This window comes from Triturus cristatus, chromosome 3_2, assembly GCF_964204655.1.
Source record: "Triturus cristatus chromosome 3_2, aTriCri1.1, whole genome shotgun sequence".
In the NCBI taxonomy this organism is placed as follows: Eukaryota; Metazoa; Chordata; class Amphibia; order Caudata; family Salamandridae; genus Triturus; species Triturus cristatus.
The window spans coordinates 919379615-919399909 of NC_140584.1; the positions used below are offsets into that span (position 1 = coordinate 919379615).

Here is a 20295-nt window from a genome sequence, read left to right on the forward strand (position 1 = left end):
GAAGAAGACCCAATAATCAAGGCAACATTGTGGGAGAGTAGGTGATTCAATCATAAGCTGTGATAAGATATATGCCCAAAAATTGTCCAGTCAAGTAGATTGACTAGCAGATACACTCAGGGGCGGCTGGTGACATTTGAAAGTGGTGGGGCGCAAACTTTGTGTCGGAGCGCACCGTGGCGAGCGAGTGGGTAAACGGTGCATTTTCAAGCAATTTTGAGAAGCAAGAAGGTTAATGAAGCAATTGTGAAAGTGCAGTTATGACATTAATAGACTAGACAACCACACTGCCAAAAGCATACTGTTGAGCAACTCTGGTACAAGGGACCAACCGACTTGCAGCAAATCTGGCTCTCATTCAAAACTGGCACTCCCAGGGGGCTGCAAATGTGAAGCACGCATCACCTGCACAATTTCCATCCCCCACCCCGTCAGTCCCCCAGACCTTCAGCAACCAGAATAACCCCCACCCCCCAAAGTGCATTTCCACCTCCACCATTAAACACCACCAAGAGCAATGCAAAGGTCTCAGCGCATGCTCACGTCTGTCAGACACCAGTGGCATTCACGCTGCCGCCATTTACTTTGCACAGTCAATCTAGTGACGTACATGTGCGAATGTGTGTACTGCTAACACAGGCACACCATAAACTGACATGTACCCATACCCTGAAGAAATGTCTGCTTTACTTATTGCTGGCCTTGTTGCTTCACTATACAACCTACACGTCTCTTAACATTCGAAAAATCCACATTACTAATTACGGACCAAAACAATTTCAAAGCTAAAAAAAAAATCACATTTTTGCAGTCCTATGTTATCACGATTTTTCGCAATTTTACTAAGGAACACAGCCTTTTAAAAAAACGTAAAATGTGTGAGTCAGAGGGCAAACATTTTATACACATGGGAATATTCATCTGCTTAATGTAAGCCTGTCCTACATACACACCAACCCCTGCACAGACCCTCGGATCCAAAGATGTGTGGAGGGGGTCTCGGTTACTTAATCATGGGCCTGGTGTTGCGAACAATAAAGTCATTCCATTTGTTATTTATGATTGGCGAGCCCCCGAGCAACCTGTAAGATTATGCCTCCTGTAAAACCGAAACTTTGCCAGCAGCAAGCACATGCGATAACACCTGTGATCCAAAACCAAACTATAAACAAGGCATTATTATTTGCAATGTGAATATCTCGCGTAAATGCGAGACTTATTGTATTGCAAAATGCAAATGCTTGTTTTTAAATAGCGCTTCATACCACACTTCTACACTTTCCAAGCAATGTAAATTCCCAATGTAATGGTAGACAATTTACCAACCACAAGAGGATGGAAAGCGGAGTCTGCCTTGCTAGGGATGTATTGTATACACGTATCTTTCAGGCCCCTGCTGAGGTCTACGGAGAGAATTATCTCTCGGGACACCGATTCACCAAAATACCAAGGGCCGCAGAAGGGAAATCTCACACCTTCTAACTTGGGTTTGCATCACAATATGTGCCCAGCAGCCCGCTATTTCCTGCTGGGGGGGAGTCAGGTGAAGGGCATCGAGTGCAAACAACCGAAAGTAAACAGGGCTCACAGAGGCTGCTTCCTTTCTCTACTTGGTGCTCAATTGCTGTGGCAACGCCAGAAATTAAAGTGAATTTTGCTTCCCCACAGAAGATTACAGTCAAGCCACGGCCCACGAGTTCTGAGATCCATTGTTCGCCTCTGAATATTTCAGCTGGTGGTGCCTAAGCTTCAGTGCACTATAAATCGCATTAACATCTCCATTAAAATGAATCGAAGATAAGAAACATACTTTGAAGACCATAAAACGGGCCGTCAAGAGTTGTAAAAAATGCAGGCAGAAGCAGTCGCGGCTCGCGGGGGGGGGGGTTGGGGTCGCGCACGGGGGGGGGGGGGAAATGAACTATTTAATTAACAAAAAAATAACTTACCTCACAGCCGGTCCCGTCCACGCCACCTCGCTCTCAGACCTCTGATCCCCTGGGCGCCTTCAGTAACGAACGGTACTGGAGGAGGGGCCTGCCAACCCCTCTCAGCCAATCCTGGCGCTGCCAGCAGCGCCAGGATTGGCTGACGGCACAGCTTACGCTACGCCCGCCGCCTGCCCATTAGGAGACCGAGGGGCTCCTAATGGGCATGCGCAAGGCAGTAAAATCACAAGTACGCATGACTGGGCACGGAGTAAAAATTAATCTCCATGCCCACTCATGCGCACTTGTGCTGCCTTTCCCTAGCTTGTGACAATGCATGTCAGTCAACATGACGCCGGACCGCCCACGGTCCGACGTCATGCTGACTGACATGCATTGTCAGTTAGTTCTCCCCCACCCTCGGCATCGATCTCTGAACTTGCGGGCAGGGGGGCTACGCCCCAACGCCCCAATGGACGATCCGCGCCTGGAATACACTGAGCAAAGTGTGATGTCAAAGAAGGTTATAAAAACGAGTCACTCAAAAGGGAAAGACCGCTTACTGAAATGCTAAATGCTTTGAGGAAATAAACATGCTGCAGTTGTTGGCGTATCCATAGCGTATTCACTGCATAGAAGAAGGGGAGCACACTTCTGCTTCATGCGGTGCTGACAGGAGACGATAGCGCAGCCTCAAAATGGCAGTCGTGTGAGGGAAAGCTGCAGGTGACGAAAATGGTGAGAAGCGCGACGTGCTTAGGGGCATATCAACAACAACCGACGATAATTATCGCTCAGCGCTCTTAGCGTGAGGATAATTATCGCCGGCTAGCGTGAATTTTTATCGCTGAGATAGCGTGCTATTAGCAACGCTTATCTCAATAGCGATAAAAATCTACACGCTAACAGGCTAACGTGAGATTATCGCTGGAAACCCAGCGATAATCACACGTTACCTTGTTGATAGGGACAGGCAAACTTAGCCATGATATCCTCCTTCCATAGGATATCATGGCTAAGTCTGAAAATTAGCAGACGTAAAAAAGCAGCGTTAACTGCGGTTAGCGCTGCTTTTTTTGTCTCTAACAGGGTTAGCGACATTCTTGATAATAGGAGAAATGTCGCTTAGCGACATTTCTCCTATTATTTTACTCTGGAACGCCCCCTTTGCATCTCATTAGAGATGCAAGGGGAAGCGTAGAGTAAAAGGGTGCTAACATGCAAATTTGCATGTTAGCACCCTGTTGTTGATAGGGTGCTAGTTTTATCTCTGCTTTTTTGGCTTTTAAAGCCAAAAAAGCAGAGATAAAGCCCTTGTTGATATGCCCCTTAATCTTCTAAAACCCCTCACCCGACTCACGGCATGTTCCGGTTTGCGACGTGCTGAATTCCGCTTTTGAAGAATGCAAAAAAACGCACTCGCAGCTTGTTTTGCGTTCTGGCGCGGCAGATCTCCAAGCTCAGGTGGCCATCTTGCGTGGCACCGAGACCACGCCGCCTATCACTGCCTTCAACTTACCGACTCCGCCTACATCAAAAATAAAGCTCCTGAGTCTGCAGACAATGTCCCGGGGAGGTTTTACACCCTGTATGGACATCGGCTCTGCAAAGCCTCCAAAGAAATAACTGCAGCAGTCCTGCTCTCTGCAGGGGGAGACAGAAGTGGAGAGAATTGTAAAGAATTCTTGTGATTCCCGTCTAGGAGCCTAGGATCTTAGGGTAAGACCAGGGGGTGGAGGAAGATACCATCTTCATCACAACCCCTTCGATATCTGGCCGATGCACTCGAGAGAAGTACACCCTGTGCAGTATTTTATTCTGGATTCACCCTAAAGCAAGACTTCATTGCCACTTCGGTGGGTTATTATTGTCTAATGCTTTGAATATTGTTGAAACGGCGAGGCCTGTTCGGAGGCTCTGAGCTCTGTCTGGTAGGGGAGAACAGTCCGGCACACCTTGATCTGTTGCTGTATGTTGTCACAGAGCTACAGGCACCTAAGCATTCAAAAGCACTTCGTACGCACATTTTCGACCTCGGGTACAAAGATTTCATCAATTTCAGTCCATTTGTGGTATTTCCCTTGACGATGGGAATGTTAGCAACGCTCTCTTTTTTCCACATTGATTTCACGTTAGTGGGCCCGGCCAGATCCAAGATGCTTCCGTAAGACTGCCCATCCATACATGTGGGCCTCTTGGAAGTCTTTACAAGTCCGAGCCTTTTGATTTGGGGGTATATTATCAAGCCAGGCGATAAAATTAGCGCCGCTTTAGCGGCAGAAAACTGCCGCTAAAACGGCGATAATGGGCTTGATAATATGCTCTATGGAATTCCAATTGAAGCCCATGTTAGACGTCCTTCACATCTAACATGGGCTTCAATTGGAATTCCATAGAGCATATTATCAAGCCCATTATAGCCGTTTTAGCAGCAGTTTTCTGCCGCTAAAGCGGCGATAATTGTATCGCCTGGCTTGATAATAAGCCCCTTGGTGTTTTCAGTTTCTGTTAATCCTGTGTGTATTTGACTGCTAAAACAAAGGACGGGGCAGTCTCTCTCCTCTCCCGTAAAACACTTCGATTGAACACAGAATAGTAATAGACTCCTGTCTAATGATCTGCCCATCCGACGTATGGATCGCGGTATTTGATGGCCTGTACCCTCGGTGCCACGGCTTTGTTTGATGTGATTAACTAAAGAGCCTTATGCCGCTTCCCCTGGACCCTTTCTGTTCTATAATCGATGACCGTGCACCAGCTTTGCTGTTGTGATTTTTGCATTTCAGCTTTGGAATAAACCCATTTTCTTGATCATTTTTTTAGCTGTCCAATCATGGATACAAATAGACTACGTCCCAGTTACAGCGCTTTGCAGGCTCTGCTCCCTGTCACCTGCTAAACCTTTTTAGATAGAAAGCCCCCAATGTAATATACAAGAGTACTTCCGATCAATAACTCAATAGGATATTGTTGACTTAAGGGAAATGCTCTGGACTTGACGGATGATGCATTAAAGCAATTATTTTCCTATGTGAAGTGGAACGTTGGACTGTTTAATCATATGTATGTTTAGGAGTGAACCAAATATTAAGGTAGAGGTTAAAAGAATCTAAACATCTACAACGTGACGTATGAAACTGAGTGTTTTGATTGAACGTTTTTGCCCTTTCTGCTTGTTTTTCTGCCCTCTATTTTGCCTTTTCTGCTTGTTTGTTCCCTCTGCCTGCCATTTCCCTCCTCCCGCCACCCATCGCCTTACCCTCTTGCTAGGACCTACTTAGTTGAGGCCACAGCGTGACCCCATTGATCAGGTCCTCATGCCAGCTCCCCCTGCGACAGTTCTTCTGCCCAGCTTGCCGCCAGAATGCTACCCTCTGCTGCCACCTGTTTGTACCTCCTCTGCTCGTTCCTTGCTGTGTTTTGCATTTTCTGCTAGTTTTTCTGCACAGTTTTTCCTTTTTTGGTTGTTTTTCTGCATTCTGCCTTTTCTCCTTGTTTTTCTGCCCTCTTTCCAGCCTTTTCTGTTCGTTTTTCTGCCCTCAAGTTTTGCCCTCTTCAGCTCTATTTTGCCTTCCTGCTCATTTGTTTTTCTGCCCTCTGCTTTGTCTTTTTCTGTTCATTACTTCCCTCTTCCTGCATGTTCCTCAAGACCTGATTTTTCCACAGAGACTTCGGACCCCAGCGCCAAGATACCCCCAGGGGTGACCATGCAGCGCTCTACAAATGCCGATTGATTTCTATGCTGGCGACAATGTGGAAAGATTATTTGGTGTGCAATGTGGGAATAGTCACAATACAGCATTCCCACAATCTTGTGTGACAAGGGTCAGTGGCTTAGTAGGCATCAAAACAAGGGGGCATATCAACAAGGGATTTATCTCTGCTTTTATGGCTTTAAAAGCCAAAAAAGCAGAGATAAAACTAGCACCCTATCAACAACAGGGTGCTAACACGCAAATTTGCATGTTAGCACCCTTTTACTCTACGCTTCCCCTTGCATCTCTAATGAGATGCAAAGGGGGCGTTCCAGAGTAAAATAATAGGAGAAATGTCGCTAAGCGACATTTCTCCTATCATCAAGAATGTCGCTAACCCTGTTAGAGACAAAAAAAGCAGCGCTAACCGCGGTTAACGCTGCTTTTTTACGTCTGCTAATTTTCAGACTTAGCCATGATATCCTATGGAAGGAGGATATCATGGCTAAGTTTGCCTGTCCCTATCAACAAGGTAACGTGTGATTATCGCTGGGTCTCCAGCGATAATCACACGTTAGCCTGTTAGCGTGTAGATTTTTATCGCTATTGAGATAAGCGTTGCTAATAGCACGCTATCTCAGCGATAAAAATTCACGCTAGCCGGCGATAATTATCCTCACGCTAAGAGCGCTGAGCGATAATTATCGCCGGTTGTTGTTGATATGCCCCTAGGAACTCAATAAAATAAGCATTGGTATGGCAATACTAGAAGTGGAGTCCGTTCTAGTTAGAGGGATTCTCTTTAAGGAGGAATCCTTTAAAGAGTGAATTCTTCACATTGGTTGAAAACTCACATCTTTCCCTAGCTTGGAAAAAGGAGGTCATAGAATGTCTTGCAATTCATAATTTCTTTTGATTTCCTTTTTAGGTCTGGCTACAAACATCTTTAGTTTTAAAGAAAAGACCTCTTGTCACCTCTACACACAATGCACAACATACCCTTCCTTACAGAAAGGGGCTTTTGGTCAACCTGCTTCAGCCACTTTTTTGTTGGTTTGAGTCTCCAGCAGGGGTTGGCTCCAGGGGTTGTCCATCATGTTTTAGACCAACCCACAGCATTTTGTGAATGGGGAAAATGTTATATCTGCAGTGATGTCATAGAAAGAAGCCCTCTATAGTACTGCTGCTAGTTGGGCATTACAGTCACTGCCCGAGCTTTCCAGTGTGTCTTTTACTGGGACAGCAGGGTAATTGTCACTGCACAGCATCTGAAGGCTCCAGTACAGCGTAGAGCAGGACCCATAGCGCTCATATTACACCTTCCTTGTGAGGAGTACAACAAGGTATGGGTGTGCTGCATACTGCCCTGAAGCCACTGCTTGGGTTCACTTCATGAGGGCAGGAGCCGAAAGCTCCACCCTTCCTGACTGCTTGAAGTCCACTTGAAATAGGAAATCGGGCACCTTAGTTCTCCAGTATATGATGTGCTTCACCTCCACAGCTACTCGTTTTTTAAAGGTAACCCCATGCAGAGGCAGGAGCACAGCCAGCTGTATGCTGATGCATGATGAACTACTCTAAGAACTAATAAAAGTCTAAAGCAGAGCGGCATTACGAAGTAAAATGCAAATAACTTTGCTGATTATTATTATCAGACAGAAGAGAACAGGCATATAATATTCAGTGGGAATATAATCAGCGGCGCAATAGATACATTGCTTAGCATTAAGTTAATTTAATATACTCCAACAACTATAGGGAGCATTGCAAGACTTTCGAGCCCTCCTCTGGTGCATCCCTACAGGGCTTTTAATAAGGTCCAGTCTGCTTGCGCTATACATGGGAAGTGTGCCAAGCTGCCCAGAGCCCCACACTTAGCTCATCACTATGGAGCACCACATAACTGTGCCACAAATTCTCTCTTCCTCTACCCATGTTACTTTTGTGATCCCTCCCCCATCCGATCTAACTAGAAGCTGTCAGATGTGCTTTTGCACTCCTTGGGTTGTCCATTGGCCCCACATCCCCGAGACATAATTGTAAGTGCCACAGGCTTCCCCTCCTCTGGGCCTTGTAGCGCTAGACAATGGCTGTGAGGCCCTGAGGAGTAATCCCAAGGAAGGGTGCTCCCCTCGCCTTGAACACCGCATTAGACCATGGCTGTGAAGACCAGAGTAGGAGGGCGCCTCTCCCAGGGCCTCCGTTCTAGACCATGGCTGTGAGGCCCAGTGAAGGAGGCCATCTCCACTGGGCCTCACAGTACAGCATCATGGCTGCAAGGCCAAGGGTATTGCATTACCCTCTATTGGGCCTCACAGCGCTAGACCATGGCTGTAAGGCCCAAGGTGTGTGTGTTCACAACTGTGCCTGCAAAGCTGAGAGCTCTGTAATAGCTGTCAAGTGGTCATTGTTATAATCTATGTGTTCAAATATTTCCTTCACTGGCTTCCCAGCACCAGGCCATGGCTGCGATACCCAGGGTTTGTGGCCACCTATTCTGGAATTCAAAGAGCTGTACCATATCTGTGGGATTGGGGTCTTGTCATAAGCATAGTCATCAATAGTGCAGTTGTACCACACACAGAGGTATTGGGTGCCGACTGCTCACAAATTATGGCTGTATTTTACTGTGAAGGTAGTGGACGAAACAGAGAGGGAGCGCCTTTAGTTTGCATTTGGGCCTATGGCGAAATTGAAACGCCACTGGTTCCTCTTCCATGGGCCTTGCAGCTATGTTCCGTTCCTGTGAGGCTTAGGGCAGAAGATGCCCGTCCTTGGGCTTTGCAGTGCAGGACCATGGCAGCAGGCCCAGAGGATGAAGCCCCTCTCAGGGACATAGCCTTCAATAGTGCAGCAGGTGCAGTCTCATTGGAGTCCACAGGTTTTAATGGCCCACATTGCTCAAATTATGGCTCTATTTGTACGGTCCTGCCTGTGGAGGGCTGACCTAGTTACCCTTCATACACCGGGGCCCATTGCACCATTGCTACACCACTTGCCCCTCTCCGCTGATCTTTGCTGCCGTAACCTACTGCTGTGAGGCCACCATTTGTTAACACGGTAACTGGAAGTCTAGATTTGCACAGGTGGTCCCCTACACAGACGACTTTGCTCCTAGAGATACTAAAAAAGGAAGAATGTAAAACCAGAGAATAAAAATGTCCTAAAAAAGCAGTAACCCTGTGTAAAGTCGTTTCATTAAAATAATGGCCAATCAATCCACGTTCTAATCATAGATAAGTAGAAAAAGGCATGGGTAGGACATGATTTGCCCACAATCAAACAACTTGAACAAGTAGGAGAGAACCAAGATTGTAACACAGGACTTCTTGTTTCAAGACCCATAACTTTCCCACGATACCACGTGCTTTATCTATTAAAAAAAGTAAGGGTATGATTTTACATAGGGCATTACAGGATAAAAATTCAAAAATGCACTCAACAATTTTTGGTAACCCATTTAAATGTTTTGTTAGCAAAACCACAAGTTGGGTAAGTGTACTGCCAGGTAATCATGGATAGGGTGGGTTAGGGTGAAGCCTGTGCTTCATTTAGTGATGGAGTGGCAGGAATGTGATTTTATTGATTCATTGAGGGTTCCTAGCCATGGCCTAGCTTCTTCCCCTGGTCCTCACAACACTGGACCATGGGTATGAGATGAGGGCCGTCCCTCCCATGGGCATCACAGAAACGATGAAGCGCTGCGAGGCTGAAGGGAGGGAGAATCATAGCCTGGCCCTGCAAGGCTGAATCATGGGTAAGAGGCTCCCTCCCTTGGGCTTTACAGCTATAGTCGAGCACTATAAGGTCCAGGGAAATGGTCCTACCAGGCCTTGAAAAATCTCCAAGCCCACACACTATGGCAAGTCAGATTTTATCAGGTCGAGATATTTTTAGTACCTACACTTCTGGTGAGTGAAATTAAGCTGGAAGGGACAGGTGTCCTGTTCATTCAGAAAGTGAATAAGCAATAAAGCCTTTAAATCTTTTTTTTATCTTGACACATTGGCTCTCTGTTCAAGGACAGAGATCAAATGTCAGTTTGTCTTTTTACCAATTGTTGCTTATCTTTTCCTGGAAAATGATGTTTACTTTTCTTTCTTTTATTACTGTTAGAGGTTTTTGTCAACTGAATTGTCTGACATTCATTGTGAAACAAAAGGTTGTAAGATGTCAGCCTTTTTTTCTAATATGCACCATTTAAACAGCTTGTTACTGAATACTACACGTCTTTCAAAATAAATGAGGAATTTTGAAATCTTTTTTTTCTAATTCATAAGTGTGATGCAAACAAAGATTGAAATAGGAACAAAACAAATTGGAACACTTTACATGATGATTATGCAAATGACAAATATTTGCAAAAAGTTGATTTCCAAACATTGTACACTATATACTTTTATCAGTAAAACCACTTCAGTGGGTAATGTTGTAGCCATTTCGATGGAAAATCTGCTGATTGCAAATAAGTGTGCTACCACTTCATGCTTCAGGTAGGTATTCATTAAAAGTGCTAGTTTTTAAATATGAGTTGAGAAACATTTCTCCCCCCACCCAGATGACAATGCAGTTAATGAACTAAAAAGCAAGTCAACGGTCATGTGTATCCTATATGGTTTGTATTATATAGGGAGCAAAAGATTAGTCTATTAAATCAGACAAAAGTATTTTTTGTACAGCAGACATACTGAACTTGCGTTTTTGAAGGGGCACTCATATGTGATATTAAAACATTTGCCCTTGATCACATGTTTTTGAACCAGCTTATGTGTCAAGAGCATTTGAATTAGGTTGAGTGGATTTTCTAAGTCACTAGACCTGCAGGTCAAGTAACATTTTTATGATTTTGTTTTAGGCCTGTCTATGGTTGCTGTTGATTACTTCTGAAGTTCAAAGAATAATTTTTTTCAGTTTCATTCCTGTTTGCAAACTGGTGTTGGTATCCCCAAAGCCCAATCCATCTGGGCACATAATCCCTCCAAATGTTTGGTACATGAGTGCTCCCATTGCACATATCCATGTCCTTTTCAACAGACATCGGCTTTGTATGACAAAAAGTAACTTATTTGTGTGTTATGCTGCAAGACAGTCCACATACTTTTACTAGAAATTACTCATTGAAATTGTACAAAATACCACTTACTGTACCAATCGCATGACCAGGCTTGAGTTGATAGCATATACTGAAAGTGAAATATGCAGTTTTCCAGTTTCCCTCTTTCTTGATCAACTTAGCCTACATGGTCTTCAGTTTCACCCTTTCTTTCTCACTTTCATTGAAACCAGGTCTAAAGCTAAACCAGGTGTTAAGTTATACTATATTTATTTATAGTGTGCACGTACTGTGATGGCAGGTAACATAACTAGCCTAAAAAGAAAGAAATCTAAGTTATTGGTTAAATATCCAGGTGATTGTGGATGCCTGACTTTGGTTCTTTGAGATGGCCAGCTGGGAGAGTTCCACACTTTGCTAACCGCGATGGAGAAAGATCTGCTCCCATTCTACTTTGTGCATGGCTATTAAGAACTCATTGGTAGAGTGTAAGGTTTTGTCTTGCTGATAAAGTAAATATATGGGGGTAAGAAAGGTAGGACAGTGGTGATGTAAGATTATATGTACAGTCATAAGGGCTTTAAAGGTAATGGTAGGCCGAATGGATAGCCAGTTCAGGGTTCATAGGAATGTTGATATCCTGGTTTTGAGATGCCACATATAGGACAGGTCGTGGCATTTTGCCCATGTCAAAATCGATAGAGATGTTTTTCCAGAGGTAGCTAAATAAAAGGCCATAGTGTAATACAACCTAAATTGAATCAACACATTGTTTTATCAGCATCTTTCAGATGCTGTCAGTGTGAGGTAAAGGTTTATTCAAGATCCTGATTTGGCCAAATCACATACAAGATACGTTTGCCACTTGTGTTTGGAGAGAGAGGTTGGTATTGAGATGGATACCAACATTGCATATGACCTTAGCTGCGGATGGAAGGGGTGGCATAAATACCGGCCAGAAAGATGCAAATCAGGAAGGAGATGTTTTGGGCGTTAGCAGCACCTTTATTGTAGTGGGATTTATCTTCAGGAAGTTTGAAGACATCCACTCGTGTGTTTATGTAATGCAGTTGGTTAAAAAAATTCTTTCCATCTTTTGTAATGGTCATATTTTACTCCGATTAGACAATTGCAGTATGATTTGTTGGTGTCATCCACATACATATAGAAATACACACCCAGGTGTTGTTTGTAGGGGGAGTGAAGTAAAAAAGCAGTTGGGGCAGGATTGACCTCTGTGGGACTCCATCATTGATTCGCTTAGGTATGGAATCTAAAGTTGGTAACTTAAGCCTCTGCTGACAGTCGGGTAGAAATTTGAAATCAATTTGATGACTTGGCGGCCCAGCACTAGCCCCATTTAATTAGGGACTTTTCAGGATGGAATGATCTATGGTATTGAAAGCTGCTGACAGATCTAAAAGTACAATTGCCCGAGCACCCTCATTTTTGACCTTACAAAGGTTGTACTAAACCGATAGGATCACCACTTCCTTGCTGCGTCCTGGCCGGAATCTTGCTCGGAAGGTATCCAGGTCATTCATGCAGCTGTTTATAGACCTTTTTGGCCAATCGCTTGCCAATAAATGGTGGGAGATCGCTCGAAATTGTTGATCTTGTGGGCTCTTTTTTTTTCAGTTCAAGAAAAGGGGGCTCTGTTTTTTAAGATGTTTCAGAATTGCAGTTTTCCATGCAATGTGCGAAAATAGCTTGTTTTAAGGACACTTAAATAAGTCCAGAAGTTGAATGCAGAAGAAAAGAAGGAAGATGTTTCATGAAATGAATTTAGCTTGGCATGAGCTGGTCTACAACAGCATGTAACAGCCTCAAGATCAGCCCCATCAATTGGAGTAAAAAAGTTTAAATAATCGGCAGTTTGAATGTTGTGACTTGACAGAGGAAGGCATTCAGGTGCAGGAATTTTCCTGCCTAGATACTGACACTTATTATTTTAAACTTGCTGAAGAATAATTGAAAGGTAGTTGAAGAAGATTTTAGTTCTGATTTACTATGGAATATTTCAAAACGTTTTTCTACGTAGCTGTATCCCAAGAACCTCTTTTAAGATTTTTGCTCTGCTGAGAAACGAAAGTGATGGGAGATTGCTTGAATTTGGCACTGGCCTTTACTTGGCTGGAACTCTAGCCCATATTTTTTTTATTTACTGTGTTATTGCTATCCGGGACAAGTCTTATGAAAACCAGTTGTGCTCTTGCTCAGATAAGAAGTCCAGCTATGTCATTTCCCCTCTTGACAGAAACACTAGCAACTCTCAGCCTGGTTAGGCCTCCAAGGTGAGTTGCAGACTGCGTCCTGTTGCCCCATGAGCTAGGGACCACATGTGGGCATACCTGTTGACTTCATTCATTCCATTAGGGTCTCCTTTACGACCACTGCCAATCATGTTACCTAGGTTTCCCTTTACGACCACTGCCAATCATGTTACCGAGGTTTCCCTTTACGACCACTGCCAATCATGTTACCGAGGTTCCCCTTTTTGCCACATTGGCAATCACCTTACCTAGTTTCTGCTTGTAACATGAATAGGTTATGTTTAGTAAAAGAATAATCTATTTAAATTCCAGTCACTTTTGCAGGAATATTTGAATTTTTAGTCTGTGTATTCTGCATGAGAAGATGGTTTATTAGTGTATCTGCCACAGGAGTGACACACTGTTGGCAATCGTTGGACCTACACTGTTCCAATTGAAGGACATTGGTTCTGCCTATACCTCTTTTTGCGTGCTTCACAAATAGGCAGAACGTCCCCACTGTTACCTAATTCTTCCCTGTTTCTCCTCACCGTTCCAGTTTGTGGCTTTTTATTCATGCATTCTAAACCATAACATGTGAAGCGACCATTAAACCTTCATAAGGCTCTTTTGCGGTGCATGGATACTTGGATTCCATGACTACCAAATTGTTGTCTGCCTTGGGGTTTCAGTAAGGACTGGGAAAAAATAAAGTCAGATGCCAGTGCATTTATGGTAATTTCAGAAGGTAAACAGCTAGACGCGCTGTGTGTAAGCAGACACGTAGAAACTGAAGCTCATTCAGTCAGCCGAATCTAATACTCAGTGCACTAGAAACCACTCTGCTCAAAGCTGCCCTGCATCTGTTGCTAGCCGAGATCTCCTTGAAAGAACAGTGGGCAGGGGAGAGGAGGAGACGGTAAGCCCCAGAATGCAGCTCTTATATTTACAGAAATGTCAAGTGCTGTCCTAAGGGCTTTAAACATAGGAGTACAAACAGATTTGACAGTGTCAAGAGTGTTTTAAATGGCATGCAATCACCCTAGCCTTTACAGCCTGCCACCTTGGCCCTGCTCACTTCAGCCAGTCCCATGAAGCAGCATCGCTCTGCTTACAAGTGGATCAGTGCGCCACGCTTGCACCAAGATTCATTTGCAGCATGATGCACTGTAAATGGGCACGCTTTTCCTGCCCGATATTCAACTGCTGCAATACCAATGCACTAGATTTTCATAGGCGTCTCTAAAACATTACTATGCCAATAATAACCAGCATTGGCATTGCCAACAGGTTTCACTCCTGCAACCTATTAGCGCTGCCAGACGTTTTTGGTCCACACAGGGATCGTTTGCAAGAAAACCCATTCCCTTATGGCACCTGTGTGTGTGGGCGCATGGACATGCCCGCTGATCGTGTTTGGATTATTTTCCTTAAAATAAAAAAAATAAAAATCCAAGGTGTCCACTGTGCATGTGAGCACATGGACATGCTGGTACCCATCTCGAAATAGTTTAAAATTAATTTAGCAATAGATGTCCACCGATACAGATAGTGATGGGAGTCCGAGGTCTGAGCGGGCCGGGGCATGCAGGCACTGGGGCTAGTAAATGATAAAGAGCGGGGTTTCACACAGTGTGGGGAGTAGGAAGAGACCCCGAGGAAGTGACAGTAGTTCTTTATGCATTGCAAAGCAAAGTTATAACAGCATTAGAAGGATACAACTCACCGAGACCTGCAGTTGAAGTGGGCAGGCACTGTGGGGAACAGTGATTCCATGCTTATTTTTGGTAATAATTGTTTCTATCAGTGCTTGAAATGGAAAATAGAAAAGCAGGTACCTCATACCAGAGTACCTACTTGTTTCTGAGAAGTGTCACTACTCTCCAATTAAAAATATTGAAGCATTGCACCTATGTTGAGAAGTGCAGGTACTCTCCCTCTCAAAACAAGGAAGTGCAGGTACTTTGTAACTGACAGTACTGACCGATTTAAAATGCTCCTTCCTATAATTGTTCTAAAAAATAGTCATTCCTAAATGGTTAACCGGAGTAGTCCCCTTTAACTACAAACTGGTGTTCTGACTTGCCCGAGGTTGAGAGTAAAGGCGAGTATCCTATATTGTGCACAGAGCGGGTTGCATATGAAGCTAAAGAAGAAACATTAAACCCTTGCTTCTTCTGTTGCTCAGGGTGCCTCCTTCCTGGATGAGGTGTGAATGATAAGATTAAGAGCAAAAGTTCAATTTAGCTGTAAGTGGTCTGCTTCGTGTCGGATATGGGCAGATGTGTGTTGAGGAGGTCTCCATTTCGTGATGCGGATAGGACATTGGTAACCCTACTTAGGAGTAGCTATAAGCAGGTACTGGGCCATACCTAGGCCCTCATTTATGGGTTTTTGGTGTAGGACAGCACAGTAAGTCACCTTGCTGTGCTGCCCTACATCAAAGTGAAAGGGCAGGAACGTACCATATTTTTCCAATACGGTGCATTCCTGTCCTTTTCCTCTGAGCTATCGCCGATACGGGAGCCTAGCACCAACACAGGCACCCTTGCACCGTGGTGCAAGGGTGCCTGGGTTGTAGGCAAGATTGATTTTGTGCAGTAAGGGGCACCTTCCTGCACCAAAACAATCCTTGGAGGCTTTTTTCTCTTTCCATGGGTGCTGCAGAATGCAGCACCCATGGAAAGAGGAAACAAAACTAGAAATAAAGTTACTTCTCCTTCTTATGCCTCGGGAGGTGTAAGGTTTTAGCACATCCCAGGTTTACATGGGGGTATATTCACAACGGGGTAGCACTACCAGAACATCACTTTTAGTGACGTTCTGGTGGCGCTATGTCCTTCTTATTTACAAAGCGGTGTTAAAACATGTTTTGTGGCCTAATGCCGCATTGTAAATACAGCTCCTTTACATGCATCACTAAGCATGAAAGGGGCGTGTAAGGGGTGTTGCTGTGGGCGTTCCATCGCGACAGCCATTATTTTTTGATGCTGCCCTAGATTTACAAGGATGTGTAAATCTGAGGCAGCGCCAAACCCTAACACCATGCAAGAGCAGGCGTTAGAATGGCGAAAGGAGGAAAAATAATTGTATTTCTCCTCGTATTTTCTTTTTCTATGTGTGCTGCAGAATGCAGCACATATAGAAAGAGCAAAACTCCATCAGTGATTGTTTATGTGCAGGAAGGTGTCCATTCCTGCGGATAAATAATCATTAAATAATGATGATTTGCTACTGCTATGTGCGCTGCATTCTGCAGCACACATAGAAGTAACAAATCGCTATTATGGATTGTTTACTTCCTGCACATAAACAATCCCTTCCTGCAACGCAGGCACCCTTGCAATGTGGTGCAAGGATGCCTGCGTTGGCGCTAGGCAGCTCATTTTAGCACCAGTGCTAAGGAACACACAAGGGTGCGTTGGTGCATCCCTGCGTTTTGGAAAGGTTGATGTGCGGTGCTGCCAAATTTGGCACAGCTCTGTGCTCCAACATTTCATTGTATATATGCCCCATGTTTTTGTTTTACTCTGAGGAAGCCTCAAAATTCATGGGTGTTGATGGGAACGCCCACCGCAAAGCCCATGGAACGTCTTCTGAGCACAGAGTACGGCAACTCAGTGATTTGCAATGCCTTGCTTTCCTCCATATCTAAGAGGCCATTCAAAGCCGTGCAAAGTGGCCTTGCGTGGCCTCATAGATATGACTTCAAGGTTTGTGCTGCCGAAGCATCACAAAAAGTGACGCTGCAGCGGCACGAGGGGCTCAAAAGTAAACCCCCCAAGTGTCAATTTTATTTACACATGTTAAAATCATATTTGAAAGCCTGCATCCCTATCAAGCCTGTTGGGAAACGGGCCCTTAGGCAGACAAATGGGACCAAAGAATGGGACAGGCTTTGGCAGGATATACCTAAAGCCTTCCAAAGCATCCCCCAGAGAGAATCAGTATATAAAATCATGTTCCAGTGGTGGCTTACATTGACACGCCTTCGTAAAATGATTCCCTATAACCGCAACCTCCAGCTAGAGATGAGCAAGAGCACCTCCCTACACATATGGTGGAATTGCACACTCTTGCAAACATCCTGGAAGGAAATACTGGGCCATATTAAGGTCCCCTAGGATACCTGATCCCGGTACACCCACTCACGACCCTCCTGGGTATACTGCCATCTAATATGACAGGTGTAACCAGCTCAGAGAAGACACTATTTCGCCATATGACAGGAGGGGCCAAACAACTTATTGCACTTAGCTGGAAAAGGAAGGAGACCCCTCCTGAGGTCCTCTGGTTTCACAAAATGTGGCAGGTGCTTGCCAAGGAAAATATTAGCTGCACATAAGAAATTCATACGTAGTTTGTAATCACTAATTGCTTGAATCATAAAGCTGGAATTTCTTTGCTTCTTACCCCAACCACTCCATGCCTTGCAGTTCTTTGAGTGACCCCAAAGAGAGGGAACTCCTCCCCACAGAACCTAGCTGGAACCCATTCCTGGACTAGGAAGGGAAGGCAGTGCAGGTCCCCATGACTATGGAAGTGGTGAGACAGCAAGGGGAACACTTCCACCCATGAGCCTGCACTAATCCTGATCAACCACTTTTCCCCTCACCGATGACATGTGCTTGTTACACTCAACACAATGGGATACAACCCAGGCCCCCTATACATTACAACTGAAACAAAGACTCTCCCCCCCCCCCCATACTTCACTCCTCCCCTATTGTTTCCCATTTTTATGTTGAAACCGATTGTGCTACCCCTCTACGCTATTGATAGCACAAGGCCAGAAGGACCACATGTATGTATTTTCTGGAACGCAACTTTACATTGTACTGGCCTTGTACGTCAGATAAATTAATTTGTTGTTGTTATTATACCAGGAAAAATCAATTCAAAGATTTACTACAAAAAATCCTGTTTGGGATGTTTCTGATATGCATCTGGGACCAAACGCAGTAATGCACATCGTTAGTATTGCAAGCTCGTGTCTGTTAATTGACTGCCTGAGAGATTAGTACCGAGGCTTTGTCTGTAGGGACGTCAGACTAAGACTTGCTGTAGGCCGAAATTGAAATCTGCCCTTCAGCTCACCGTGAATAAGCCACTATTGAATTTTCCTCCTTACCTAGGAAGTACATTGTTACATCTGCCTGATGTTGCCATATTTCATAAAACCAAAGTGTTTGTTTGCTTTTTCTCTCAGCCTCAGGGTTTTCGGGATACCCAAGCTACTGTGTCGCACATCGCATCCCCCAGCATCGAAACGAACCCTCGCAAGCGCCCCCGGATCGAAGACGAAGATTTGCACTGAGTGGACATGTGCTATTTCATTAACCGCTTTCGTTACTAATGAGATCGGACATTCTGACGGCTCTACTAGGCACTCAAACAAAATACAGGACCATCCAGTATTCCTGGGTATATAAAATACAGTAAGGACAATGATTCCCTCAGAGGAAACTCTGAGCCTGTGCTTCCCAGACAATAAATATTTACAGACTAATAATAATGAAGAAAAAGGTATTTAATTTCTGTCCATGATGCTAAACAAACAATTTGGCAAGGAGTTGACGGTGCAGTGATGGTAATTTGTACAGGAAGTGAACAAAAGAATGTACAAAACAAATAATGTTGACTTCTTTTCTAATTCGTAGTCTATGTTTCGGAAATCAAAAACACATAGAGTTGAATGGCTCGCAGTAACCGTCTGTTAAAGTCAACATGGAATGTGCCGAAGGGTGGACCGCTTTAAAAACTATTTCAGTGAACCGCTCTGTGACCCACTGGCTGATCCAGAGGAAACTTAGGAGTCAGTCATTCATATTTGCATCAAGTGATTTCAAAAGCTTTGTGAAACACATGTACCAAGAAATACTTAATTTTACATTTTACCTATGGTGAGAAGTTGCTACCTGTATGGTCCTGATGAAGACCCGTGTGAAATTATTTTTAGGGGGGTCGAATAGACAACTCACTTCTATGTTGACTTTAACAGATGGTTACCGTGGTCCATTTAACTTGTACTCGAATTCTGAGTCTGTTTCGGAAATCAAGATGACATTAATTTAACATTATTTGTTTTTGTATATTTCACACTCCTTTTGTTTACTTCTTGCACAAATGGTGATCACTGTGCCATCTTTGGAGCACATACTTTTCATATTGTTTGTTTTGCATCATCATGTAGTGTAATGACGTACCTGTTTCTTCATTGTTGTAAGTCTGTATAAATGTATTGCCTAGGAAGCACAGGCTCAGACTTTCCTCCAAGGGAACCATTATCCATGCTATAACTCTACCAGGCAGGCCCTGTGCTTGAAGCGGACCCAAAATCTGCGCTGGTCCTTGCATTTAGTTCACGTGCCCTATCCCTTGGCAAGAGGTTAAATGAATTTTTGTGGAAAAGCACAACTTTGCAGAACGCATACTTGGAAGAAACTCAACGGATATTGTTGGTTTGCTAGAGCAGTGTATAAATGTAAACATTAAAACATAATTTATTTTTAGGTATGATATTTTATTGTAAATAAAAATAAGTGCCATTTGACATTACAAGTAGCCAGCATTTGTTCAATGCTTTCTCATATGATTGCTAAACCTAATTGAAGCTTTTGCATCACATGATATATTGTGACTGTAAGCAAATTTTGCTTTTTAGACCTGCTGCTTTTTTTTTTTTGGTACTGTTCGTCTTGGTGTTCTTGCCTTTCTCTATGGGACACTAGGGGGTATATTCACAAGCACGTGTGATAACTACCGCAAGAGCGTTCCCAGGCCTCATTTATTTGTGTTCACTGCTATGGTCGTCCAAAGACCGGTGAACATAACAAGCGGGACTGATGCCTCGGGCGGGCCTGCGACCTCGGATCTGAGCGACCTGCTTCGGGTAGCGGACCACGAGGTGTGTGGTTGTGCTACTGTTATAATCTGTACTTGGTATGCCCCACCACCCCTCCCTCCCCCTCCACTTGGTATATGCCTATCTGTAGTGAGATGAACATTCCACAGCTGACTCCAGTTTACTGGAACCTGTGATGGTGAAAGGAACGAATATAGAAGACTCTTCAAGTTACAGTGCCTCGTTCTTATCTTTGTACCACTAAGGGGAAACCCCGGTGACTTAATTGGGGGTTGAGCGATAGGCCCAAAAGGTGTCTTGCAATGCATAATTTGCGGAGATTCCTAAGATCTCTGCTCGCTGAAGACACTCTTTCGCTAAACGGTTCATACGTTCCACCAATCTGTTGGCACGGGGGCAATATAGGGCCGTTTTGTGATGAGTGATGCCCATTTTGGATAGGAAGTCAGTCATGTTTTCTGATGTAAATTGTACCCCATTATCAGGTCACAAGGTGTCTGGG

General features: G+C 44.2%; 1 protein-coding gene across 4 annotated transcripts in view; it reads left to right on the plus strand.

Moving 5' to 3' along the window:
• The window catches only part of RAD51C (RAD51 paralog C), a 326172-nt gene extending 306691 nt beyond the window's left edge, over nt 1-19481 (plus strand). For all 4 annotated transcript variants that reach the window (XM_085649371.1, XM_085649372.1, XM_085649374.1 and 1 more), the window contains one exon: nt 18138-19481. In XM_085649371.1, the coding sequence (XP_085505497.1) occupies nt 18138-18360 (223 nt within the window). In that variant the 3' untranslated portion in view covers nt 18361-19481. The remainder of the gene's footprint in view (nt 1-18137) is intronic.
• Nucleotides 19482-20295: the final 814 nt, after the last annotated feature.